This window comes from Oncorhynchus kisutch, unplaced genomic scaffold, assembly GCF_002021735.2.
Source record: "Oncorhynchus kisutch isolate 150728-3 unplaced genomic scaffold, Okis_V2 scaffold1001, whole genome shotgun sequence".
Taxonomy (NCBI): domain Eukaryota; kingdom Metazoa; phylum Chordata; class Actinopteri; order Salmoniformes; family Salmonidae; genus Oncorhynchus; species Oncorhynchus kisutch.
Genome location: NW_022262946.1, coordinates 33,431 through 61,205, shown reverse-complemented (window position 1 = coordinate 61,205; position 27,775 = coordinate 33,431). Strand labels below are relative to the sequence as shown.

The following is a 27,775-nucleotide window of genomic DNA, read 5'->3' as shown; positions in this document are numbered from 1 at the left end:
CCTGTAGGTAACTCTAATACACTGTAGAGCCCTGTAGGTAACTCTAATACACTGTAGAGCCCTGTAGGTAACTCTAATACACTGTAGAGCTCTGTAGGTAACTCTAATACACTGTAGAGCTCTGTGGAGCCCTGTAGGTAACTATAATACACTGTAGAGCCCTGAAGGTAACTCTAATACACTGTAGAGCCCTGTAGGTAACTCTAATACACTGTAGAGCCCTGTAGGTAACTCTAATACACTGTAGAGCCCTGAAGGTAACTCTAATACACTGTAGAGCTCTGTGGAGCCCTGTAGGTAACTCTAATACACTGTAGAGCTCTGTGGAGCCCTGTAGGTAACTCTAATACACTGTAGAGCTCTGTAGAGCCCTGTAGGTAACTCTAATACACTGTAGAGCTCTGTGGAGCCCTGTAGGTAACTCTTATACACTGTAGAGCTCTGTGGAGCCCTGTAGGTAACTCTAATACACTGTAGAGCCCTGAAGGTAACTCTAATACACTGTAGAGCCCTGTAGGTAACTCTAATACACTGTAGAGCCCTGAAGGTAGCTCTAATACACTGTAGAGCTCTGTGGAGCCCTGTAGGTAACTCTAATACACTGTAGAGCTCTGTAGAGCCCTGTAGGTAACTCTAATACACTGTAGAGCCCTGTAGGTAACTCTAATACACTGTAGAGCCCTGTAGGTAACTCTAATACACTGTAGAGCCCTGAAGGTAGCTCTAATACACTGTAGAGCTCTGTGGAGCCCTGTAGGTAACTCTAATACACTGTAGAGCCCTGAAGGTAGCTCTAATACACTGTAGAGCTCTGTGGAGCCCTGTAGGTAACTCTTAAGTACCCGGCCCAGCTTGTGTATGTGCATGGTAATATGGATACTTCCATTGTAAAATGGTAATGTCGTGGTAATAACCTGTTGCCTGTATGTTTTCCTTCTCTCTTCCTCAGAACATCGTAGCGGTAGGAGCAGGGTTCTGTGATGGGCTGAGGTGTGGGGACAACACCAAGGCAGCTGTAATCAGACTAGGACTGATGGAGATGATAGCCTTCGCTAAGCTCTTCAGTAAAGATGGCGTCGTCTCCTCTGCAACCTTCCTGGAGAGCTGCGGCGTGGCTGACCTCATCACCACCTGCTATGGAGGACGCAACCGACGCGTGGCCGAGGCCTTCGCCAAGACAGGAAAGGTAAGGACCAACGTCCAACTCTACACCAGACCTGGGTTAAGTGCCGGCTGACTGACCCCATGACAACGTTACACCACCCCATGACAACATTACACCACCCCATGGCAATGTTACACCACCCCATGACAACATTACACCACTCCATGGCAACGTTACACAACACCACCCCATGGCATCATTACAACACCCAATGACAACATTACACCACCCCATGTCAACGTTACAACACCCCATGACAACATTACACCATCCCATGGCAACATTACACCACCCCATGGCAACATTACACCACCCCATGTCAACGTTACAACACCCCATGACAACATTACACCACCCCATGTCAACGTTACATTACACCACCTCATGACAACATTACACCACCCCATGTCAACGTTACAACACCCCATGACAACATTACACCACCCCATGTCAACGTTACATTACACCACCCCATGACAACATTACACCACCCCATGTCAACGTTACAACACCCCATGACAACATTACACCACCCCATGTCAACGTTACATTACACCACCCCATAACAACATTACACCACCCCATGTCAACGTTGCAACACCCCATGGCAACATTATACCACCCCATGTCAACGTCATACCACCCCATGACAACGTCACACCACCCCATGGCAACATTACACCACTCCATGGCAACGTTACACCACTCCATGGCAACGTTACATTACACCACCCCATGTCAATGTTACAACCACCCCATGACAACGTTACACCACCCCATGACAACGTCACACCACCCCATGGCAACATTACATCACTCCATGGCAACGTTACACCACTCCATGGCAACGTTACATTACACCACCCCACTTCAATGTTACACCACCCCATGACAACGGTACACCACCCCATGACAACATAAACAGTATAGGCCTAACTCCTACACAGATACATGGTAATATGTCCTGTATTTGCCTCCTTGCTAGACTATTGAGGTCCTGGAGCAGGAGATGTTGAACGGACAGAAGCTCCAGGGTCCTGCTACCTCAGCTGAAGTCTACCACATCCTCAAACAGAAGGGACTGGTGGATAAGTGAGTCTCTCTCTCTGTCTCTCTCTGTCTCTCTCTCTCTCTCTGTCTCTCTCTCTCTCTTTCTCTCTCTCTCTCCCTGATCGATACAGATACAGTACCTAGCCAAATGTAGTCTGTCACCCATCCCACCTGTATTACCCTGTGGTCCCGGCCATGAGCCCAGACTTGATCTAATGATGAGAGAGGTGGTTGTATGTTTCTATTTTAACTCTTGTGTCATTCTGTTGTGTCTTTCCCAGGTTCCCTCTGTTTGTCGCAGTGTATCAGATCTGTTTCGAGGGCAAGCCGGTACAGGAAATGATCTCCTGTCTACAGAGTCATCCAGAGCACCTGTGAGTGCAGCTAGCTAGGTATGCTAGGCTAACCTCAGATAGCAGAGCTAGCTCCATCTCTCCTCTCCAGCTGCTCTCCTCTGACCTCTATCTATAGAGAAGCTGTTCTTTCAAACAAGGGTCAGGCCTACCCTCTCACCCCTTCCCCGCCCCTCCCTCCTTCCTTCCCTCCCTAACCCTTCCTCCGTCCCTCCCTACCCTTCCCTCCCCTTTCTCCCCAACCCTTCCCTTCCTCACTCCCTTCCCACCCTACCCCCCCCCCCCCCTTCCCACCCTACCTCCCCACCCTACCCTACCATTCCCTCCCTCCTTTCCCACCCTACCTCCCCACCCTACCCTACCATTCCCTCCCTCCTTTCCCACCCTACCCCCCCCCCCCCCCCTTCCCACCCTACCTCCCCACCCTACCCTACCATTCCCCCCCCCCTTCCCACCCTACCTCCCCACCCTACCCTACCATTCCCCCCCCCCTTCCCACCCTACCTCCCCACCCTACCCTACCATTCCCCCCCCCCCTTCCCACCCTACCTCCCCACCCTACCCTACCATTCCCTCCCTCCTTTCCCACCCTACCTCCCCACCCTACCCCCCCCCCCCTTCCCACCCTACCCCCCCCCCCCCCTTCCCACCCTACCCCCCCCCCCCCTTCCCACCCTACCTCCCCACCCTACCTCCCCACCCTACCCCCCCCCCCCCCCCTTCCACCCTACCTCCCCACCCTACCCTACCTCCCCCCCCCCTCCCCCCCCCCCTCCCCACCCTACCTCCCCCCCCCCCTCCCCCCCCCCCTCCCCACCCTACCTTCCCTTCAAGGTTCAGGGACCAAAAGTTACAAAATAGATGCTATTTACAATATTGTTGTGTTAAAGCGATGAGCCAGGGGTGCTGCTAAGTGTCTGGTGAATCAGTACCTCACATTGACATACAATATCTATGGGTGGATGTCAGTTTCCTTCAGTGCTATTGAACCTGAATGACCTCCGATGCCACTAGCCAGCCATTAGGGCTCAAAAGTGGCTCTAAGGACACCATTCAGCATTGGTCTCAAATGCACTTTTTTATTTTTATTTATTTAATCATGCTGACAAAACCAGACATTTCCCTTTCAATTAGGGTGGGGGGGGGGGGTGTTAGGACATAATTAACTTTGTGAGAAGTAATTCGTTTCAGTGGCACATTTCAAAATCGTTAATTAGAATAGAATGGAATTACTACATTTTTCCCCAGAGGGAACTTCTGTCATTTTATACTGTTTCACTGCCATTCACATCATTTTAATGTGAAGTCAATCCCAATGGAGTCATACATTGTTTTTACAAAGGGAACAAGTGCACTCTGGGAAAAAATTCAAATGCAGTCCTTACCTCACTAATGTAAATCCCCAATCATTATCAGTGGTGATTTTAGCATGTAAATCTTGGAGGGGCAAAAATATTTATATTTTTTGAGATGCCAGCAAACCCACAACACTTAACAATACATTAACTGCACTATAACGGTGACAAATGTTGTCCACAAACTGTTGGGACAGCTTTATGTAGGCCCTTACAGCAGAGTCCCAACAGCAGTCCCCACATCTTACCACTGCTACACCTGGCTATCAGTGGAGTCCCAACAGTAGAGTCCCAACAGCAGTCCCCACATCTTACCACTGCTACACCTGGCTATCAGTGGAGTCCCAACAGCAGTCCCCACATCTTACCACTGCTACACCTGGCTATCAGTGGAGTCCCAACAGCAGAGTCCCAACAGCAGTCCCCACATCTTACCACTGCTACACCTGGCTATCAGTGGAGTCCCAACAGCAGAGTCCCAACAGCAGTCCCCACATCTTACCACTGCTACACCTGGCTATCAGTGGAGTCCCAACAGCAGTCCCCACATCTTACCACTGCTACACCTGGCTATCAGTGGAGTCCCAACAGCAGAGTCCCAACAGCAGTCCCCACATCTTACCACTGCTACACCTGGCTATCAGTGGAGTCCCAACAGCAGTCCCCACATCTTACCACTGCTACACCTGGCTATCAGTGGAGTCCCAACAGCAGTCCCCACATCTTACCACTGCTACACCTGGCTATCAGTGGAGTCCCAACAGCAGAGTCCCAACAGCAGTCCCCACATTTTTTTTAACCTTTATTTAACTAGGCAGGTCAGTTAAGAACAAATTCTTATTTTCAATGACGGCCTAGGAACAGTGGGTTAACTGCCTTGTTCAGGGGCAGAACGACAGAGTTGTACCTTGTCAGCTTGGGGATTTGAACTTGCAACCTTCCGGTTAACTAGTCCACCGCTCTAACCACTAGGCTACCCTGCCACCCAACATCTTACCACTGCTACACCTAGCTATCAGTGGAGCCTTTTCTGGCAGCAAAAACAGTTCATTCAGACTCATTTACTGCCTTTTAAAAAAACAGAGCTGATATGGCTGACTTACTTAAACAAATGTGGTTTCTACTGACAATTGAGATGTAACAAACTCTGGCATAAGGGGACGACAAGCGGATAAGAGGCCATCTGTCATTTAGTTTAAGACAATGAGCGAGCTAGGAGGCAGAAGTCATGCTGGATTGACAGCATGGCCAATGTTGAATGTTTATCCTTTTAAGTTTGGAAAAGAGACCCTTAAACCCAGACTTGGACCACACAGCCACTCCACTGAATAGCAGGATAGTGATTGCTTTGCAATGCTTGCAGTTAGCCACTGATTCCTTCCAAACCTCTCATTGTTGAATTTGCAATTTCCAACTTGTTGTGGAATGTTTATGTCCAATGGCCGATGAGCAACAATACGTTTTATCTATAATTTCTCTTAATTATTTATCTTCATATGAAAAGGATTAAAAAGGATTTGCGAGTAGATTGTCGACTTGATTCATGATGATGACTGCTAGCTAAGATTTTGAAAGTACGATGTTGACATGATCAGTCCAATCAAAGCTGCTGTAGATATCACGTGATTTGACGTAATTCTTTCTGTAAGCCAATGACCTTGAGGTCCTTCTTGGATGGACACTTCTAATGTAACTCTATGGCAGCACCCAAGGGGATTGAATTGTCAAGCTCCACCCTTAGATTTGGTGGTGACGTAGTGTCCCCATGAGTGGCGGCCCCACCACCACATAAAGCACTGAGCTAGGCTGAAACACCTGCATTTTGGACCTGCCTTACTCAAGAAAGCCAAAAAAATAAACCAAGTTTGTATGCGGCTTTATTAACTCAATTGTTTGTTCGTTTTTTATTTATTTTTTTACATTGTTTGCAAACTGATATGTGACACGTATTAATGCCAAAATAACATGCACAACAGACAACAACTGTCACGACTCCTACCGAAGGTAGCTCCTCTTCCTGTTCGAGTGGCGCTCGGCGGTCGTCGTCACCGGCCTACCACAACAGACAGCCCCCACCATGTTTTGTTTTGCTAGAACAGTGGGGCCTGAATGAAAGGTCATTATTCACTCTTAAAAGAAACGGTGTCTGGAAGAACCTTTTGGTTTGCCACACCGGTGGAACGTTTACATTTGAAAAAGGGTCGTCGAGAAACCCCCTCTGAAAAGGTTCCTCGAGAAACCCCCTCTGAAAAGGGTCGTCGAGGAAACCCCCTCTGAAAAGGGTCGTCGAGGAAACCCCCTCTGAAAAGGGTCGTCGAGGAACTCCTGGGTAAAGTTTCAAACCGGATCCTTTTTGTGATGGTAGGAGTTATTTTTTTGTACCCTTTTTCATTATATATTGTAGAGGTGGCAGCCTATCAGATTGAAGGCGTGGCTTATTGGAGGCGTGGCTTTCAGATAGTTCTTTTTGGTCACCCGTTTAGTGTAAATGTCATTCCTGTTCATGTTAAGTTCGTACACTGCAATTTAGATTGTTCCTTGAATATTTATGCATATTACATATTCTAATATAATAATATTAACATGGTTGATTACATGCGGAAACTATTCCAACTTTGGGATATGCATAGGTTCTTGAGGAACTCCAGGGTTCCTCAAGTCACCACTAATTCTAAGAGTGTAGTGATTGACAGATACCATTTGTGAATGGCAAGAGTCTAAAACAATAGTGTATGTATAGTACCTGTACCCTACTGCATTCAGGCGTAGGCATTTCAATGTGTTTTTTAAAATATTTTTTATACCATTATTAAAAAAGGGTTTCATTTGTTTCCCTATATCATCTAATGTGGTTTACTAACGTCAGGTTTTGTGGGTCGATTTATGATCAAGATGCCTTTACGGGTTCTACCGCCAGGGATTTAGTCTTGAGTGCCAGTCTGTTTATGGCGTCATACCAAATCATTGTCATGGCAATGACAGCAACAGGAGTTGGCAAGAGCAACCAACAAACCAGGTTGCCCGGTTACCAGGGGACTAGGCCTATTTGGATATGAATGTTCCAGTACATTAGAAGTGGATTTACATACAGTATGTAGTCAGTCTACTTATGAATGATCAGCATTCAGTAGATGATTAGACAGACCAACGCGTTACAGCCAAAGGTTATGGGGTGGGGCGTACGAAGGTTTCTTGATATATAACTTTGCATTTGATTTTTTTGCTTGTGATTGTAACCTCCAAGTCATCCTTCTTATCAGTTTAACTACCTCGGTAACTAAATCAGTCCTCTGGGATTTGAAGAGCCGCATGTTTAAAATGTAAAAGTAACACTATTTTCTATGGGAATATAAATGTATATCTCTCGTTTTTTCACTGACCTTTCTCTGCATATTGTGAAAACCAGAAAGGTATTTGCTAATGAGAGACATTTTTGCAAAATGACCTACTTTTCAGACCTGCTTTCTACAGAACATACTATACATGATGTATTATGCTATCGTAAGGCCTTCATGTATTTTAATAGTTACATTTCAAACTTATTCAACTAAACACCATCATAAAAAAAAAACGCACAATACAATCACAGAAAGATCCAACACCTCGGCATCAAAACAACGCAGTGGTTTAACTAAAGACATCTTTTGATGCTCCGTTGTCAAAGCTAAAACATATTTGTACATCCAATGAATTATTGACTATAGAAGTAGAAAAGTATCACATCACTCCAGACTATATATTTTTTAACCAAAAGCCACCAGCTCATTGCTTCCCTCTTTAGTAGCTGTTGTCACACGGGTTACCTTGATAAAATCTTCGATCCAGACTGTGTTGGCTATATGAAAAAGTGCAGAGGATCCACTGAAGGACGGATGACTACAGTTGTAATGGATGGATAATAGGCCCACGGTGAGTCACTATACAACATTTCCAACAGCAGAGACATGTCTTATAGTCGACAAAGAATAACAGCATGCATCTTATGTAATCTAAAAGATCTTTGTTCGTGAATGTGATTGAAGGGGTTTGTTTCACATACATGTCCAGATTCCACCTCCAAAAAAAGAGGGGATGACCCGTAATGTCTAAGGATCTTAGTCTAGTGGGACAAACTACGATGTGGAGCTATTCTATGTTGGGTCTTTTTGCCCATAGTAAAAACCAACAACCACAGTAGATCAGTTCCATCATCCATGAGCGGTTGATTGCTCTAGTCTGAAATCCCTGCGGTGAATTAACTTCTAGTCCTCATCCTCATCCTCTCCGAAAGAGAGAAGACTCTTGTTCTTCACCTTCTTTTCAGACTTCTCCTCCTTTTTCTCTTCATCTCCTCCTTCACTCTTTCCTTCACTCTTCTTCTTCTTGTTGTTGTTAGAGCTGGCTGTGATGCCCTGGAACTTGTCGGAGGAGCGCTTCGTGGGCTTCTTGAACAGGATCTTTCCGTCCGCAGGAGGCTTGTCTTCTGTAGGCAGCAAGGAGAAGAGGCAGATGAAGTACACACACACACTACATACCCTGTATACACTGCAGACCCACAGTACAGACCCTGTATACACACAACAGACACACAGTACAGACCCTGTATACACAGTACAGACAGACACACAGTACAGACCCTGTATACACACAGTAGACCCAGTACAGACAGGCACCCAGTACAGACAGGCACCCAGTACAGACAGGCACCCAGTACAGACAGGCACCCAGTACAGACAGGCACCCAGTACAGACAGGCACCCAGTACAGACAGGCACCCAGTACAGACAGGCACCCAGTACAGACAGGCACCCAGTACAGACAGACACCCAGTACAGACAGACACCCAGTACAGACAGACACCCAGTACAGACAGACACCCAGTACAGACAGACACCCAGTACAGACAGACACCCAGTACACAGAGACACACACACGCCAATTAACACCAAGTTTATTTGATAGTTTAGGCTATTATATATTATTTATATAATTAATTGTTCTTACCTTTATCTGTACCATCCTTTACCTCTTTTATCTGTAACACTTCTTCAGCGCTCAAATCTCCCTTTTTGAGAATGACAACTTGAGGCAGCTCATCTTCACGATCACTGCCACTGTCATCCTCCAAGGCTGGCATCTCTAAACGCTGCGGGAACAGTGACCAGGTTGAATATCACCATATTGACATCATACCAGCAGCCCTTTCCATGTTAAAAAGGTACACATATCTGCAAAAAAAATATAGGCCTTCGTGGCAATGAAATATCTATAGTGGTCAAGGAATTGAATTATGTGAGAGAAAACACCAATAATTTGGAGGGTGGTCAACTCTCCTGTAGAGCTAGCTAATAACGTTACTTGACTAGCTGAATCAAAGTGTTACCGACTAACTAAAACCTACATATAGAGTAGCTCTCCAGCGGGCTTGCCATACAGTCATATATACTGTAGCTCTACATCCCACCTAACGGTAGGCTAGCTAACCTAGCACATTAGCGAAATACCTTGGTATCAATGGTCGGACCTTCCTTAAAGCCAACATCGTTCTTGAATTTCTTTAAAAATGACGGTTCTGCTGGTTTCACCCACGATACGTTCGCTTTCGGACCCTTATTCGTTTTAGCCATTTTGAGAGTTAGAACAAATTAAGGAAACGAAGATAATTTCAGGTTGTGTTTAGCCCGTCGTGTTTAGCGTAACATTGAATCGTCATCGCCCTGCGCCCGCTGAAGGTCATATGATCCCAGAGGTGAGTCTGATTGGTTGAACCGAGTGAAGCATTTCAGACAAGGAAGTAGTCAAATATGTGACAGTACAGTCTAGTTTAGATGCTAAATAAACATGATTTCAGGTGCGTTTTATGCATTATTAGCGGGCTTTCTTGGAGCCGTCGCTTCCTCGTCAGCCAAGCTATCTCTGGGCTCAGATTACCTCAAAGGGATGTGTGAAACAGGGCTGAAAACCTGGTCTCAGGATGGAGACTACAGGATTATTCAGGAGGAAACATCACCCTGCGAATGGGTGAGAGTGTATCTATATGAATGTATTATTTTCTAAGTGTGTGTGTGTGTCAGATGGAGACTGAGAGAAAGAATGTGTGTGTGAGAGAGAGAGAGAGATACCATTCTACCAGAGACCACTAACAAATCCTATTGTATTCCAGCTCCACATCCCTCTGGAGCTGCTATTCACCAGTAATGCTGTGATGTGGTGTTTGTTCCAGCTCCACATCCCTCTGGAGCTGCTATTCACCAGTAATGCTGTGATGTGGTGTTTGTTCCAGCTCCACATCCCTCTGGAGCTGCTATTCACCAGTAATGCTGTGATGTGGTGTTTGTTTCAGCTCCACATCCCTCTGGAGCTGCTATTCACCAGTAATGCTGTGATGTGGTGTTTGTTTCAGCTCCACATCCCTCTGGAGCTGCTATTCACCAGTAATGCTGTGATGTGGTGTTTGTTCCAGCTCCACATCCCTCTGGAGCTGCTATTCACCAGTAATGCTGTGATGTGGTGTTTGTTTCAGCTCCACATCCCTCTGGAGCTGCTATTCACCAGTAATGCTGTGATGTGGTGTTTGTTCCAGCTCCACATCCCTCTGGAGCTGCTATTCACCAGTAATGCTGTGATGTGGTGTTTGTTTCAGCTCCACATCCCTCTGGAGCTGCTATTCACCAGTAATGCTGTGATGTGGTGTTTGTTTCAGCTCCACATCCCTCTGAGGTTGCTGTGTGGAGGACTGCTATTCACCAGTAATGCTGTGATGTGGACCTTCTTCTCCAAGGCTCTGAGACACTCCTCCTCCTCGGCCCGGGCCACGGTCACCACCACCGCATCCAACTTTGTATCCTCTGTGAGTAGAGCAACTGGTTGATATCCATCACGGCATGTTTTCATAAAATGTCTGAGTAGGAGTGTTGACGATAGGATCAATTTCACCTTTTAGATCATAATGGTTAAGTCGGGTGGACCTGATCCTAGATCGGCACTCCTCCTCCTGTGACACTATGAATACGACCCCAGATCTCAGCACTCCTCCTCCTGAGACACTATGAATACGACCCCAGATCTCAGCACTCCTCCTCCTGTGACACTATGAATACGACCCCAGATCTCAGTACTCCTCCTCCTGAGACACTATGAATACGACCCCAGATCTCAGCTATCCAATTTATATGAACACAGTACAGTAGGCCTTTGGCACTATAGAACATTGACCATAAGACCATAGCGGAACAACATTATTGGAGCAATGACATCTGTGAGTCACTGTATGGACACAGGTATTATAGGCTATTTATGTTGCCAATCCCACTTACATAGTCTGTACTGTCTTTAGGCATTCCTTGGGAAGCTGATCTTTGGCGAGATCCACGCAGCACTGTGGTGGGTGGGCATCTCTCTAACGCTGTCAGGTTTACTGGTGCTGCACGGATCAACTTCTGAACCAGCAGAGGCCAAGAAGGAAGAGTGAAGGACTGTCCACATGTGGAATAAGAAGTGGAATAACAATACCACTGTATCAATCACCCCACTGGACCGCCTCGCCGTTCCACAAACGCTTTCTGACTCAAATAATCTGGATCTCACGAGAACCATGTTCTATTACCACGAAGGGCTTTGATGTTACATCTGACTACATGGATTCTAACATGTTACATGGATTCTAACATGTTACATGGATTCTAACATGTTACATGGATTCTAACATGTTACATGGATTCTAACATGTTACATGGATTCTAACATGTTACATCTGACTGTACATGGATTCTAACATGTTACATCTGACTGTACATGGATTCTAACATGTTACATCTGACTACATGGATTCTAACATGTTACATCCGACTGTACATGGATTCTAACATGTTACATCTGACTGTACATGGATTCTAACGTGTTACATCTGACTGTACATGGATTCTAACGTGTTACATCTGACTACATGGATTCTAACGTGTTACATCTGACTACATGGATTCTAACGTGTTACATCTGACTACATGGATTCTAACATGTTACATCTGACTGTACATGGATTCTAACATGTTACATCCGACTGTACATGGATTCTAACATGTTACATCTGACTGTACATGGATTCTAACATGTTACATCTGACTGTACATGGATTCTAACATGTTACATCTGACTACATGGATTCTAACATGTTACATCTGACTGTACATGGATTCTAACATGTTACATCTGACTGTACATGGATTCTAACATGTTACATCTGACTGTACATGGATTCTAACATGTTACATCTGACTGTACATGGATTCTAACATGTTACATCTGACTGTACATGGATTCTAACATGTTACATCTGACTGTACATGGATTCTAACATGTTACATCTGACTGTACATGGATTCTAACATGTTACATCTGACTGTACATGGATTCTAACGTGTTACATCTGACTGTACATGGATTCTAACGTGTTACATCTGACTGTACATGGATTCTAACGTGTTACATCTGACTGTACATGGATTCTAACGTGTTACATCTGACTGTACATGGATTCTAACATGTTACATCTGACTACATGGATTCTAACATGTTACATCTGACTACATGGATTCTAACATGTTACATCCGACTGTACATGGATTCTAACATGTTACATCCGACTGTACATGGATTCTAACATGTTACATCCGACTGTACATGGATTCTAACATGTTACATCTGACTGTACATGGATTCTAACATGTTACATCTGACTGTACATGGATTCTAACATGTTACATCTGACTGTACATGGATTCTAACATGTTACATCTGACTGTACATGGATTCTAACATGTTACATCTGACTGTACATGGATTCTAACATGTTACATCTGACTGTACATGGATTCTAACATGTTACATCTGACTGTACATGGATTCTAACATGTTACATCTGACTACATGGATTCTAACATGTTACATCTGACTACATGGATTCTAACATGTTACATCCGACTGTACATGGATTCTAACATGTTACATCTGACTACATGGATTCTAACATGTTACATCTGACTGTACATGGATTCTAACATGTTACATCTGACTGTACATGGATTCTAACATGTTACAGCCGACATGTTTCTACTCTGTCTTACCGTCTCTGGGTATGATATGACCAAGGTCTGCACTCCATACACAAACATGATCAGGCTTTTCTACACATTATTATGTAAACAAATACTTTCTTTAATAGTACTGTTGATATGTATATTTTGGACAATATTGTAATGACCTGTAAGACAAAATGGGTATCAATTTATTGAAATTAGAGTTTTGTAAATAAACCTTTACACTTAATCATGTTCTTTATTCTGTAGTCAAACTAACATCAGAACCAATCAATACATGGATAAAGTCAGAGATCATTGACAAATTCCCTTTAAGTCAAAGGTTAAAGTAAACAGTGGTCCCATGATATGGAGCATTGGTTTGACTGTAGAAGTACCCATAATAGTATTGATATGGAGCATTGGTTTGACTGTAGAAGTACCCATAATAGTATTGATATGGAGCATTGGTTTGACTGTAGAAGTACCCATCATAGTATTGATATGGAGCATTGGTTTGACTGTAGAAGTACCCATAGTATTGATATGGAGCATTGGTTTGACTGTAGAAGTACCCATAGTATTGATATGGAGCATTGGTTTGACTGTAGAAGTACCCATAGTATTGATATGGAGCATTGGTTTGACTGTAGAAGTACCCATCATAGTATTGATATGGAGCATTGGTTTGACTGTAGAAGTACCCATCATAGTATTGATATGGAGCATTGGTTTGACTGTAGAAGTACCCATAGTATTGATATGAGGCATTGGTTTGACTGTAGAAGTACCCATCATAGTATTGATATGGAGCATTGGTTTGACTGTAGAAGTACCCATCATAGTATTGATATGGAGCATTGGTTTGACTGTAGAAGTACCCATCATAGTATTGATATGGAGCATTGGTTTGACTGTAGAAGTACCCATAGTATTGATATGGAGCATTGGTTTGACTGTAGAAGTACCCATAGTATTGATATGGAGCATTGGTTTGACTGTAGAAGTACCCGTCATAGTATTGATATGGAGCATTGGTTTGACTGTAGAAGTACCCATCATAGTATTGATATGGAGCATTGGTTTGACTGTAGAAGTACCCATAGTATTGATATGGAGCATTGGTTTGACTGTAGAAGTACCCATAGTATTGATATGGAGCATTGGTTTGACTGTAGAAGTACCCGTCATAGTATTGATATGGAGCATTGGTTTGACTGTAGAAGTACCCATCATAGTATTGATATGGAGCATTGGTTTGACTGTAGAAGTACCCATAGTATTGATATGGAGCATTGGTTTGACTGTAGAAGTACCCATCATAGTATTGATATGGAGCATTGGTTTGACTGTAGAAGTACCCATCATAGTATTGATATGGAGCATTGGTTTGACTGTAGAAGTACCCATCATAGTATTGATATGGAGCATTGGTTTGACTGTAGAAGCACCCCCCACTACTATCACATCACCCCCCCCTCCTCCCCCACTATCACCCCCCCCACTATCACTTAACCCCCCCCCCCCTCCCACTATCACCTAACCCCCCTCCCCTCCCCTACACAATAACCTTACCCCCCCACTACTATCACCCCCCCACTATCACCTTACACCCCCCCAACTAACACTCATTCAATAAAATAGTGTTCTCTCTACATTTCCCAGATGAAGACATTGATAATTAATTAATGCATTGTATGTTATTGAACATTAGTAATCACATGTTTAGATAAGGCCCTTTAATTAACACACGCGTAAAGGTCATGTAATTCTCTGACATGATAATACAGATAGAACAAGTTTAAAAACTGTTACCACCTCATTTGCATACCATGCAGAACAAGGCCAGTAACCGCTACCACCTCATTTGCATACCATGCAGAACAAGGCCAGTAACTGTTACCACCTCATTTGCATACCATGCAGAACAAGGCCAGTAACCGCTACCACCTCATTTGCATACCATGCAGAACAAGGCCAGTAACCGCTACCACCTCATTTGCATACCATGCAGAACAAGGCCAGTAACTGCTACCACCTCATTTGCATACCATGCAGAACAAGGCCAGTAACCGCTACCACCTCATTTGCATACCATGCAGAACAGGGCCAGTAACCGCTACCACCTCATTTGCATACCATGCAGAACAAGGCCAGTAACTGCTACCACCTCATTTGCATACCATGCCGAACAGGGCCAGTAACTGCTACCACCTAATTTGCATACCATGCAGAACAAGGCCAGTAACTGTTACCACCTCATTTGCATACCATGCAGAACAAGGCCAGTAACTGTCACCACCTCATTTGCATACCATGCAGAACAAGGCCAGTAACTGTCACCACCTCATTTGCATACCATGCAGAACAAGGCCAGTAACTGTCACCACCTCATTTGCATACCATGCAGAACAAGGCCAGTAACTGCTACCACCCCATTTGCATACCATGCAGAACAAGGCCAGTAACTGCTACCACCTCATTTGCATACCATGCAGAACAAGGCCAGTAACTGCTACCACCTCATTTGCATACCATGCAGAACAAGGCCAGTAACTGCTACCACCTCATTTGCATACCATGCAGAACAAGGCCAGTAACTGCTACCACCTCATTTGCATACCATGCAGAACAAGGCCAGTAACTGCTACCACCTCATTTGCATACCATGCAGAACAAGGCCAGTAACTGCTACCACCTCATTTGCATACCATGCAGAACAAGGCCAGTAACTGCTACCACCTCATTTGCATACCATGCAGAACAAGGCCAGTAACTGTTACCACCTCATTTGCATTCCATGCAGAACAAGGCCAGTAGAACAAGGCCAGTAACTGCTACCACCTCATTTGCATACCATGCAGAACAAGGCCAGCAGAACAAGGCCAGTAGAACAAGGCCAGTAGAACAAGGCCAGTAACTGTCAAGTCTCAACTTGCCAGTTTATAAAGGCACTCAGTGAAGTAAGATTAAAGGCAACGGACAGTCTAGATTCTGCATAGTCCACAGGTCATTTTCTAGAGGTCATCCCATACTGAACCATGTAGAGCTGTGTATGCAGGAGATGCTCTGGAGTCCTGAAAGAGCCCGTTTGGGTACAATCCAACTCTCGTCTTCGTTGGGATTTGTACCTCGTTCACATCACCAGGGGTATCGACCTGGACATTTTGTGGCTCATTCTTTAAAAGGACATTTGGTGTAGGGTCCCTTTAAGGCTTTGGTCCAAGCAGCAGTAGCACTGTAGGAAGGACACCGCAATAGACCAGTGGAGTCTGTATAGAAATAGAATGAATAGAACTGGCATCTCTATAAAAGCCTAGTCCAGATCTCCTCCCCCCCTCCCCCCGGAGGGTGTCTCAGGGAGAGTTGAGATATGCAGAAAAATAAAAAATGTACAATTCACACGTGTATAATACACACTGGTACATGTCTGAAATAGGACAAATGTAAATCACCCTCCTAATTATTTAGTCAACGACACCATATTGGATCACAACACCAGGCTTCCATAGCAAGTGTACCCAGGAGTTCACCAGTCAAAACCTGCCAGGGTGCTAGGTTCCACGCCCATTCTATTCATTCTAGTTCTATGGGACGGCAATTCTGTTCATTCTAGTTCTACGGGACGGCCATTCTGTTCATTCTAGTTCTACGGGACGGCCATTCTGTTCATTCTAGTTCTACGGGACGGCCATTCTGTTCATTCTAGTTCTACGGGACGGCCATTCTGTTCATTCCAGTTCTACGGGACGGCCATTCTCTTCATTCTAGTTCTACGGGACGGCCATTCTATTCATTCTAGTTCTACGGGACGGCCATTCTGTTCATTCTAGTTCTACGGGACGGCCATTCTGTTCATTCTAGTTCTACGGGAGTCTCATGACACTAGACCAGCGGTATCTCTATGATGTCCTCCTCGATGATCTCCCCCTGCGGCAGCGCCACGTGGTCATTGGGATCCCTCTTACAGCGGAGGTCGGAGAAGGGACTGAGCCAGGATGGGGAGAAGGGCCCTCCAAACGCCGACTTCATCGCCTCCCAGCAGGAAGTCTTCTCCCACCTGGCCTGCTCCCCCTTCAGACGTTCGATGCCCTGGAACAGAGAGACACAGAGACAGAGAGAGAGAGAGAGAGAGAGACAGAGAGAGACACAGATACAGAGAGAGAGAGAGACAGAGATACAGAGAGAGAGAGACACAGAGACAGAGAGAGACACAGATACAGAGAGAGACACAGAGATACAGAGAGAGAGAGACACAGAGATACAGAGAGAGAGAGACACAGAGACAGAGAGAGACACAGATACAGAGAGACAGAGAGAGACACAGATACAGAGAGAGAGAGACAGAGACAGAGAGAGAGAGACAGAGACAGAGACAGAGACAGAGAGACAGAGAGACAGAGAGAGAGAGAGAGAGAGAGAGAGAGAGAGAGAGAGAGAGAGAGAGAGAGAGAGAGAGAGAGAGAGAGAGAGAACAAAGTGAGCTGTAGACAGAGGAAACTGAATCCAACATGTCATTAATTTAGGGGCCCTCAGTACAATGTTCCCTTAGTCATGCATTGGTTTCAATGGGCGATCCAGTGAAACGTGACTTAAGTGTCTGGTTTCCTGAACCCAGATGACGTCTCCTTTTGGACTAACATGCTCAAAACGGACAATTCGTGGGTGTGGAAACCAGGCCATGGTATTTCTGACAAGGCACGGACACCGACGGTGTTGTCTCGTTCTACGTGTTGTCGAAGTTGTCGGCACACGACAACACAGTGAACAGACGTCCAGACTAACTCTGTCAATGAGGACGTCCAGACTAACTCTGTCAATGAGGACGTCCAGACTAACTCTGTCAATGAAGACGCCCAGACTAACTCTGTCAATGAAGACGCCCAGACTAACTCTGTCAATGAAGACGTCCAGACTAACTCTGTCAATGAAGACGCCCAGACTAACTCTGTCAATGAAGACGCCCAGACTAACTCTGTCAATGAAGACGCCCAGACTAACTCTGTCAAAGAAGACGTCCAGACTAACTCTGTCAATGAAGACGTCCAGACTAACTCTGTCAATGAAGACGTCCAGACTAACTCTGTCAATGAAGACGTCCAGACTAACTCTGTCAATGAAGACGTCCAGACTAACTCTGTCAATGAAGACGCCCAGACTAACTCTGTCAATGAAGACGTCCACACATCCCAGGTCTTTAAACATCAACCTATAAAACCCAATCAGGAGACAATAAGAAACTTTCAGAAAAACATGCATCATGCTTTGTTGTTTAAAAAAAAAAAACTAATTCACTCCACGGTAACTTTGTGTTGAAGTGTGTGCAGCACGGCCTCCATTCCCCTGGGTTTACAGGGCTTACCTCCGTCCCATTCAGAAAGCAGCCAGTCGGACAGCCTCAACGCTCAGAGAGACAGTTAAAAGCTTCAGTAGAAAATGGTAGGAGACACACCAGGTTAACCAGTTAACCAACGTAGAGTTAGGATAGATATAGGGGCATGCACACGAGAAAAAAAAACACCCATTTGCAAATGACACGATATATAAAACACAACAGTTCCTCAGAGAAAAAGAGAATTAATATTTGATATATGACATAAGAAAATAAATAACAGCTTATTAAACAAACAGGAAATATTTATTCTTTCTCGGTGCCAAAGTGTTGAAAAACACATCAGTAAAAAGAAAATAAACATGTTCGGTCTTCACTAGCTGCTCACAGGCAAGACCCTCACAGCAGCAGTGTCAGGCCGCATCCCACATGGCACTCTGTTCCCCTCTACAGCGCACTACTTTTGACCAGGGCCCCAATAGAATGTAGCGCACTACTTTTGACCAGGGCCCCAATAGAAATTAGCGCACTACTTTTGACCAGGGCCCCAATAGAAAGTAGTGCACTACTTTTGACCAGGGCCCCAATAGAAAGTAGTGCACTATAGAGGGAATAGGGTGCCATTTGGAGACGCAGGCCTCAGTTAGGTGACAGTCCTCCTCAACAACCATCCATTCAAACTATAAACAGCAGAAAGACAAAAGGAAGAACAGATGACATAACGGACCGGTTTCCCCAGACACAGATGACATAACGGACCGGTTTCCCCAGACACAGATGAAGAACAAATGACATAACGGACCGGTTTCCCCAGACACAGATGAAGAACAGATGACATAACGGACCGGTTTCCCCAGACACAGATGAAGAACAGATGACATAACGGACCGGTTTCCCCAGACACAGATGAAGAACAGATGACATAACGGACCGGTTTCCCCAGACACAGATGAAGAACAGATGACATAACGGACCGGTTTCCCCAGACACAGATGAAGAACAGATGACATAACGGACCGGTTTCCCCAGACACAGATGAAGAACAAATGACATAACGGACCGGTTTCCCCAGACACAGATGAAGAACAGATGACATAACGGACCGGTTTCCCCAGACACAGATGAAGAACAGATGACATAACGGACCGGTTTCCCCAGACACAGATGACATAACGGACCGGTTTCCCCAGACACAGAGGAAGAACAGATGACATAACGGACCGGTTTCCCCAGACACAGATGAAGAACAGATGACATAACGGACCGGTTTCCCCAGACACAGATGAAGAACAAATGACATAACGGACCGGTTTCCCCAGACACAGATGACACCTCGTCCACGACTCAAAAGCGTTATCAAGAGAGATTGAAAGAGATAGTTTTTTTAAATTCTAGGACCCAAAAAATAAATAATAATCTGTTTCTGTCTGGGAAAACGGGCCCAATTCAGTTTTTTTCTTCAAGCATACAAAAAGATCACAGGAGAAAAATAAACCTTTATAAACTCAGCTGATCGATAAATCTCAGGAAAAGTGCATATTTGTCATGATTTATGACGTGTAGCTTGATATATTTCGATGCTGATATTGTAGTACTACTACTGTATAATCAGTTTTGTTGGTTAATATTTTAGTATTTCGTAATACTCCCTTTTTTAATTTTACTTCACAAAATATATTTGAACTTGTTTAGTTCGTTTTGTGAATCACGACCTTCTGGTTTACACGTCTCCAAAAATAACTCAAAATTAAAGGTTTTAATTCACAACATAAAAACGTAAATTCTGGAGAAAACTACAGAATACATTTTAAAAAATTGACTTTTATATGCAGAACTTGGCACATAGAAATGAGAAAGATCAAATGAGTCAACGCCAACTTTTACACAAATATTCTGAAACACCACGTTTTCTTGTTCCTAAAGAAGAATAAACTTTAAAAATGAGCAGCATGTAGACAGCAACTTTCTTTAAAAACAACAAGAAAATATGAGTGTTTAACAAAAAGTAAGAGGGCTAACTTACTGATCCTCAACACACTATACTTCCACCTGGCTTCTAAAAGCCTCTCCAAACAGTCTGTACAGGCCTAGTGTACTGTACAGGCCTAGTGGTGTTCCTCTGTGCTGGGTTAGTTATGTATCAGAGAAGAAGAATCACAAGGCAAGAGGGGTTCAGTTTTTGACTGACAGGAGGACGGAATGTAGCCTGAGTGCCAGATCAGTTTGTGCTATTATGCCAACTCCTGACTTGGACATGATAGCACCAACAAACTGGCACTCGGGAGAAAGGAGAGACACAGAGGGGGGAGGGAGAGAGAGAGGGGGGAGGAGAGAGAAGGGGGAGGGAGAGAGAGAGAGGGGGGGGGGGGGGCAGAGAGAGGGGGGGGGGGGGAGAGAAGGGGGAGGGAGAGACACAGAGAGAGGGGGAGGAGAGAGAGGGGGGGAAGAGAGAGGGGGGAAGAGAGAGGGGGGGAAGAGAGGGGGGGGAGGGAGAGAGAGGGGGAAGAGAGGGGGGGGAGGGAGAGAGAGGGGGAGGAGAGAGAGGGGGGAAGAGAGAGGGGGGAAGAGAGAGGGGGGGAAGAGAGAGGGGGGGGAAGAGAGAGGGGGGGGAAGAGAGAGGGGGGGAAGAGAGAGGGGGGGAGGGAGAGAGAGGGAGGGAGAGAGAGGGGGAGGGAGAGAGAGGGGGGAGGGAGAGACACAGAGAGAGGGGGAGGAGAGAGAGGGGGGAGGAGAGGGGGGAGGGAGAGAGAGGGGGAGGAGAGAGAGGGGGGGGGAGAGAGAGGGGGGAAGAGAGAGGGGGGGAAGAGAGAGGGAGGGAGGGAGAGAGAGGGAGGGAAGAGAGAGGGAGGGAGAGAGAGAGGGGGGGGGAAGAGAGAGGGAGAGAAGAGAGAGGGAGGGAGAGAGAGAGAGGGGGGAAGAGAGAGGGGGGAGGGAGAGAGAGGGGGGAGGGAGAGAGAGGGGGAGGGAGAGAGAGAGGGGAGGAGAGAGAGAGGGGAGGGAGAGAGAGAGGGGAGGGAGAGAGAGAGGGGAGGGAGAGAGAGAGGGGAGGGAGAGAGAGAGGGGAGGAGAGAGAGAGAGGGGAGGGAGAGAGAGAGAGGGGGAGGAGAGAGAAGGGAGAGACACAGAGAGAGGGGGAGGAGAGAGAGGGGGAGGAGAGAGAGGGGGGAGGAGAGAGAGGGGGGGAGGAGAGAGAAGCAATACAGAGGGGGAGGGGGGGACAGAGAGAGGGGGGGAGGGGAGAGACAGAGAGAGGGGGGGCAGAGAGAGAGGGGGGAGGACAGAGAGGGGGGGAGGAGAGAGAGACAGAGGGGGGGACAGAGGGAAAAGTGATTCAGAAAACAGAACAAATCAACAACACACATAAGAGTGAAAAACAGGCACATTTTATAATAGATATATTTTCCTCTGCAACTCCACTTGACTTTTGTTCCCAAGCAACATAAACAATAAACTGTGGCAATATAGAAGTGATGAAGTTGTTCAGAGTGATGAGGGAGGGGGGGGGAGAGAGAAGGGGGAGGGAGAGACACAGAGAGAGGGGGAGGAGAGAGAGGGGGGGGAAGAGAGAGGGGGGGAAGAGAGAGGGGGGGGAAGAGAGGGGGGGAGGGAGAGAGAGGGGGAGGAGAGAGAGGGGGGAAGAGAGAGGGGGGAAGAGAGAGGGGGGGAAGAGAGAGGGGGAGGGGGGAGGGAGAGAGAGGGGGGGAAGAGAGAGGGGGGGAAGAGAGAGGGGGGGAGGGAGAGAGAGGGAGGGAGAGAGAGGGGAGGGAGAGAGAGGGGGGAGGGAGAGACACAGAGAGAGGGGGAGGAGAGAGAGGGGGGAGGAGAGGGGGAGGGAGAGAGAGGGGGAGGAGAGAGAGGGGGGGGGAGAGAGAGGGGGAAGAGAGAGGGGGGGGAAGAGAGAGGGAGGGAGGGAGAGAGAGGGAGGGAAGAGAGAGGGAGGGAGAGAGAGAGGGGGGGGGAAGAGAGAGGAGAGAAGAGAGAGGGAGGGAGAGAGAGAGGGGGGGAAGAGAGAGGGGGAGGGAGAGAGAGAGGGGAGGGAGAGAGAGAGGGGAGGGAGAGAGAGAGGGGAGGGAGAGAGAGAGGGGAGGAGAGAGAGAGGGGAGGGAGAGAGAGAGGGGAGGGAGAGAGAGAGAGGGGGGGAGGAGAGAGGGGAGGGAGAGAGAGAGAGGGGGGGAGGAGAGAGAAGGGAGAGACACAGAGAGAGGGGGAGGAGAGAGAGGGGGAGGAGAGAGAGGGGGGAGGAGAGAGAGGCAATACAGAGGGGGAGGGGGGGACAGAGAGAGGGGGGGAGGGGGAGAGACAGAGAGAGGGGGGGGCAGAGAGAGAGGGGGGAGGACAGAGAGGGGGGGAGGAGAGAGAGACAGAGGGGGGGACAGAGGGAAAAGTGATTCAGAAAACCAGAACAAATCAACAACACACATAAGAGTGAAAAACAGGCACATTTTATAATAGATATATTTTCCTCTGCAACTCCACTTGACTTTTGTTCCCAAGCAACATAAACAATAAACTGTGGCAATATAGAAGTGATGAAGTTGTTCAGAGTGATGAGGGATTACAATCACATTCAGCATTGTCAAGGAGTGTTGGGGAGGAGAGTCAGGGTGAGGTGGAGGGATGGGGTAGTTGGTGTTAACACACCTCTGTCTCAGAGTCTGTTTCCCCCCCCCCCCCCCCGGGTGGCTAAGCTCAGACCACATACTGGTAGGATTCAGCCTTCCCATGGGCCTTCCCAGGTTGGGTCAACGGGATAAACCAGAATATGGAGAAGGGGTGTCCAAATACCGCCTTCGTGTTCATCCACTTCGTTTTTTTACCCCATCTTCTCTCCTCCTTTTTCAACTGTTCTATGCCCTGGAAAAACGAGACACAACCAAACTTCAGTGTACTGTGAACCAATTAGACTTCTTCCTCCCTGATTGACATTCTGACTGACGAATCACAGGACCCCCTTTGCTTTTTTTTTCTTTTGATTTAAAACCACTCTTTCAAATCGAAAAGTTACAAAGTGGCTTAAGTTATGACTAAATGACCACAGGCTAATGTAGAGACTAAATGACCACAGGCTAATATACAGACTAAATGACCACAGGCTAATATACAGACTAAATGACCACAGGCTAATGTAGAGACTAAATGACCACAGGCTAATGTAGAGACTAATGTACAGACTAAATGACCACAGGCTAATATACAGACTAAATGACCACAGGCTAATGTAGAGACTAAATGACCACAGGCTAATGTAGAGACTAAATGACCACAGGCTAATGTAGAGACTAAATGACCACAGGCTAATGTAGAGACTAAATGACCACAGGCTAATGTAGAGACTAAATGACCACAGGCTAATGTAGAGACTAAATGACCACAGGCTAATGTACAGACTAAATGACCACAGGCTAATGTACAGACTAAATGACCACAGGCTAATATACAGACTAAATGACCACAGGCTAATATACAGACTAAATGACCACAGGCTAATATACAGGACTAAATGACCACAGGCTAATGTACAGACTAAATGACCACAGGCTAATGTACAGACTAAATGACCACAGGCTAATATACAGACTAAATGACCACAGGCTAATGTACAGACTAAATGACCACAGGCTAATGTACAGACTAAATGACCACAGGCTAATGTACAGACTAAATGACCACAGGCTAATGTATAGACTAAATGACCACAAACTAATGCACAGACTAAATGACCACAGGCTAATGTACAGACTAAATGACCACAGGCTAATGTACAGACTAAATGACCACAGGCTAATGTACAGACTAAATGACCACAGGCTAATGTACAGAGCATTCGGAAAGTATTCAGACCCCCTTGACCCTCTCCAAATTTTGTTACTTTACAGCCTCATTCTAAAATTAATATAATTAAAATCCTCAATCTACAAATATAACCCCATAATGACAAAGCAAAAACAGGTTTAGACATTTTTGCAAATGTATTAAATAAAAAATAAAAAACTCAAATATTACATTTCCACAAGTATTCAGACCCTTTACTCAGTACTTTGGCAGTGATTACAGCCTCCAGTCTTCTTGAGAAAAACACCTGTATTTGGGGAGTTTCTCCCATTCTTCTCTGCAGATCCTCTCAAGCTCTGTCAGGTTGGATGAGGAGCTTCGCTGTTCAGCTATTTTCAGGTCTCTCCAGAGATGTTCGATCGGGTTCAAGTCCGGGCTCTGGCTGGGCCACTCAAGGACATTCAGAGACTTGTCCCAAAGTCACTCCTGAGTTGTCTTGTCTGTGTGCTTAGGGTCGTTGTCCTGTTGGAAGGTGAACCTACGCCCCAGTCTGAGGTCCTGAGTGCTCTGGAGCAGGTTTTCATTAAGGATCTCTCTCTGTACTTTGCTCCGTTCATCTTTCCCTTGATCCTAACTAGTCTCCCAGTCCGTGCTGCTGAAAAACATCCCCACAGCATGATGCTGCCACCACCACCACCATGCTTCACCTCCCTGACCAAGGCCCTTCACCGCTTGGCATTCAGGTCAAAATAGTTCAATCTTGGTTTCATCAGACCAGAAAATCGTGTTTCTCATGATCAGAGTGCTTTAGGGGCTCTACGGACAATTCCGTCAACCTCATCGCTTAGTTTTTGCTCTGACGTGCACTGTCAACTGTGGGACTTTATATAGACAGGTGTGTGCCATTCCAAATCATGTCCAATCAATTGAATTTACCACAGGTGTAGAAACATCTCAAGGATGATCAATGGAAACAGGATGCACCTGATCTCCATTTTGAGTCTCATAGCAAAAGGTCTGAAAACTAAAATGTAAATACGTTTTCTGTCGATTTTTTTTAATTAGGGATTTTTTAATTTTTTAAAATCAATTTTAGAATACGGCTGTAACGTAACAAAATGTGGAAAAAGGTCAAGGAGTCTGAATACTCCCTGAATGGACTGTAGACTAAATGTCAACACACTGAGGTCTAATGAACATCCTTCCCCACTTGAGGCTCCATGAGAGAGAATACCGCCATAGAACATTTAACTTCTAGGACTACAACCAGGCCCCCACCGTCTACGCCCACCCGGGCCCCCGACTACGCCCACCAGGCCCCCCGACTACGCCCACCCGGCCCCCCGACTACGCCCACCCGGCCCCCCGACTACGCCCACCCGGCCCCCCGACTACGCCCACCCGGCCCCCGACTACGCCCCCCGACTACGCCCACCCGGCCCCCGACTACGCCCCCCGACTACGCCCACCCGGGCCCCCGACTACGCCCACCCGGCCCCCGACTACGCCCCCCGACTACGCCCACCCGGCCCCCGACTACGCCCCCCGACTACGCCCACCCGGGCCCCCGACTACGCCCACCCGGCCCCCCCGACTACGCCCACCCCGGCCCCCCCCGACTACGCCCACCCGGCCCCCCCGACTACGCCCACCCGGCCCCCCGACTACGCCCACCCGGCCCCCCCGACTACACCCACCCGGGCCCCCGACTACACCCACCCAGGCCCCCGACTACACCCACCCGGCCCCCGACTACACCCACCCGGCCCCCGACTACACCCACCCGGGAATCAGGTCTGAAGTTGCAGACAAAAAATAAATTTGAGCAAGAAAGCAGAGTTAGTTTAGTTAGTTTTAAAGCACTAAACGTTGTACAGACATGCACACAGAGAGGTCTACAGTCTACTATAGAACACAGAGAGGTCTACAGTCTACCATAGAACACACAGAGAGGTCTACAGTCTACCATAGAACACACAGAGAGATCTACAGTCTACCATAGAACACACAGAGAGGTCTACAGTCTACCATAGAACACACAGAGAGATCTACAGTCTACCATAGAACACACAGAGAGATCTACAGTCTACCATAGAACACACAGAGAGGTCTACAGTCTACCATAGAACACACAGAGAGGTCTACAGTCTACCATAGAACACACAGAGAGGTCTACAGTCTACCATAGAACACACAGAGAGGTCTACAGTCTACCATAGAACACACAGAGAGATCTACAGTCTACTAACTACATGGTTTATGATGGTTCAAAGAGAGGAAACTGATCCTCTCACACAGATACATGAACACGTTTCTTTCTATCAGCAAGCCTTGAGCTGTTTCAAGTTGAATACTTCCTTTATATAAGAAAATATCTGTTACTGTAGAAACAAGACTGGACTCATAAATCCCACTCAGAGATGATCCGACTACGAAGCAGAGCCTTTCTCTATACACTCTTATAGACACTAACTTCCACTTAAGTCGAACTTTCAGGACACTAAGTGAAAATTTCCACTCAAAGTGGAAGTTAGGATTCACCTCTGTACGGGTAAGCTGCTGTAGAGAGGTTAAGGTTCATAGGTCATACATACAGTAGATAAGCACCAAAGCAACAGCAGTTGGGGAACAGACTTGGCTTAAATACATTAGGTCAAATACTTGGGAGGTGCACTTGATGAAGTTTGCCCGTACAAATGGAATAGGCCTAGCTGAAACGCCAAATGGAATAGTCCCAAAAGTGCAAAACTCCACCCTGCACATCAGTCAAGCTATATAAAGCACACCTAAAGCATTTTGACATAACATGATGTATTTAATCCAGGTCTGATGAAGAGGAGGAGGTGAAGGGGAGGAAGAGAGGAACACGTTTGGTCTTACGTACCGTCTCGTCTGTACAGATGGAATGGACCTGAGTCCCGAACATCACAGAGGTGAAGATGAGGAAGAGGAGGGCCTCAAAGCACAGGAGGATGAGGAGGATGACGGTCGCAGGAGGTGAGAAGGAACTGCACTCTGGGAGTTGGAGTTCAGGAAGGGGGGGGGGGGGGGAGACACACGTTTACACTCACAGCACAGTGGAAGCAACATTTCTAGACGGGTTGATGTGTTCTAAGCAGCTGGATGCTTGGGGCGGCAGGGTAGCGGTTAGAGCGTTGGACTAGTAACCGAAAGGTTGCAAGTTCGAATCCCCGAGCTGACAAGGTACAAATCTGTCGTTCTGCCCCTGAACAGGCAGTTAACCCACTGTTCCTAGGCCGTCATTGAAAATAAGAATTTGTTCTTAACTGACTTGCCTGGTTAAATAAAGGTAAAATTAAATTAAAAAATGTTGTACATCACAGTCTTATCAGATAGATGACTGGGACGATGGCAAAGGTGAATAAAAATGCCAGGATTCAGTTATGATGTCATTGTTTTAGCACCATCTACAGAGTTATTAAAAACTACGGCACGCGACATGGGTCAATGTGCCAATAAACTTTTGGGGCTTTTCAAATGGAACAATATGCAGAGTTTATATCACACACAGACAGTCGTACACTAACTGAGCAACATACTGTAGCACTGCAGAGCTATACACTATGTGGAAACAAGGCGACTCCATATTCTGAGCTTCTGGGAATAAACTACCTTAACAGAGAGGCCGCGCACAGCGCTGTTTCCCCATGAGATGGGTGGGTATTGATACGTTT

The 27,775-nt window shown here is 46.4% G+C and overlaps 4 protein-coding genes across 9 annotated transcripts in view; 2 read left to right on the top strand and 2 right to left on the bottom strand.

Moving 5' to 3' along the window:
- The window catches only part of LOC109886574 (glycerol-3-phosphate dehydrogenase 1-like protein), a 41,066-nt gene extending 38,256 nt beyond the window's left edge, over positions 1-2,810 (top strand). Inside the window, exons 6-8 of the mRNA XM_031817363.1 lie at positions 950-1,186; positions 2,151-2,257; positions 2,497-2,810. Coding sequence (XP_031673223.1) covers positions 950-1,186; positions 2,151-2,257; positions 2,497-2,593 — 441 coding nt within the window. The 3' untranslated portion in view covers positions 2,594-2,810. The remainder of the gene's footprint in view (positions 1-949; positions 1,187-2,150; positions 2,258-2,496) is intronic.
- A 4,602-nt stretch (positions 2,811-7,412) lies between these two features.
- On the bottom strand, positions 7,413-9,626 carry LOC116364136 (uncharacterized protein KIAA1143 homolog). The gene is made up of 3 exons (XM_031817367.1): positions 9,407-9,626; positions 8,907-9,048; positions 7,413-8,385 (listed from the first exon to the last, which is right to left on the bottom strand). Exons 1-3 carry the CDS (start codon positions 9,527-9,529, stop codon positions 8,165-8,167), a joined length of 486 nt encoding a protein of 161 aa, XP_031673227.1. The 5' UTR covers positions 9,530-9,626; the 3' UTR covers positions 7,413-8,164.
- Positions 9,627-9,651: 25 nt separating this feature from the next.
- LOC116364135 (transmembrane protein 42-like) lies at positions 9,652-13,226 on the top strand. 2 transcript variants are annotated; one of them, XM_031817365.1, is made up of 3 exons: positions 9,652-9,923; positions 10,066-10,752; positions 11,239-13,226. In XM_031817365.1, exons 1-3 carry the CDS (start codon positions 9,744-9,746, stop codon positions 11,371-11,373), a joined length of 1,002 nt encoding a protein of 333 aa, XP_031673225.1. In that variant the 5' UTR covers positions 9,652-9,743; the 3' UTR covers positions 11,374-13,226. The 2 variants fall into 2 exon arrangements, with proteins under 2 accessions (XP_031673225.1, XP_031673226.1); XM_031817366.1 differs by having other exon boundaries at positions 9,659-9,923; positions 10,606-10,752.
- Positions 13,227-14,700: 1,474 nt separating this feature from the next.
- Positions 14,701-27,775, bottom strand: part of LOC109885865 (palmitoyltransferase ZDHHC3) — a 29,206-nt gene continuing 16,131 nt past the window's right edge. For 3 of the 5 annotated variants that reach the window (XM_031817369.1, XM_031817370.1, XM_031817368.1), the window contains exons 8-9: positions 26,965-27,095; positions 14,701-17,068 (exon numbers count right to left, since the gene is read on the bottom strand). In XM_031817369.1, the coding sequence (XP_031673229.1) occupies positions 16,862-17,068; positions 26,965-27,095 (338 nt within the window). In that variant the 3' untranslated portion in view covers positions 14,701-16,861. Of the gene's footprint in view, positions 17,069-22,971; positions 23,163-26,964; positions 27,096-27,775 lie in introns of those variants that run through there. The other 2 variants (XR_004207922.1, XM_031817371.1) reach the window with 2 other exon arrangements.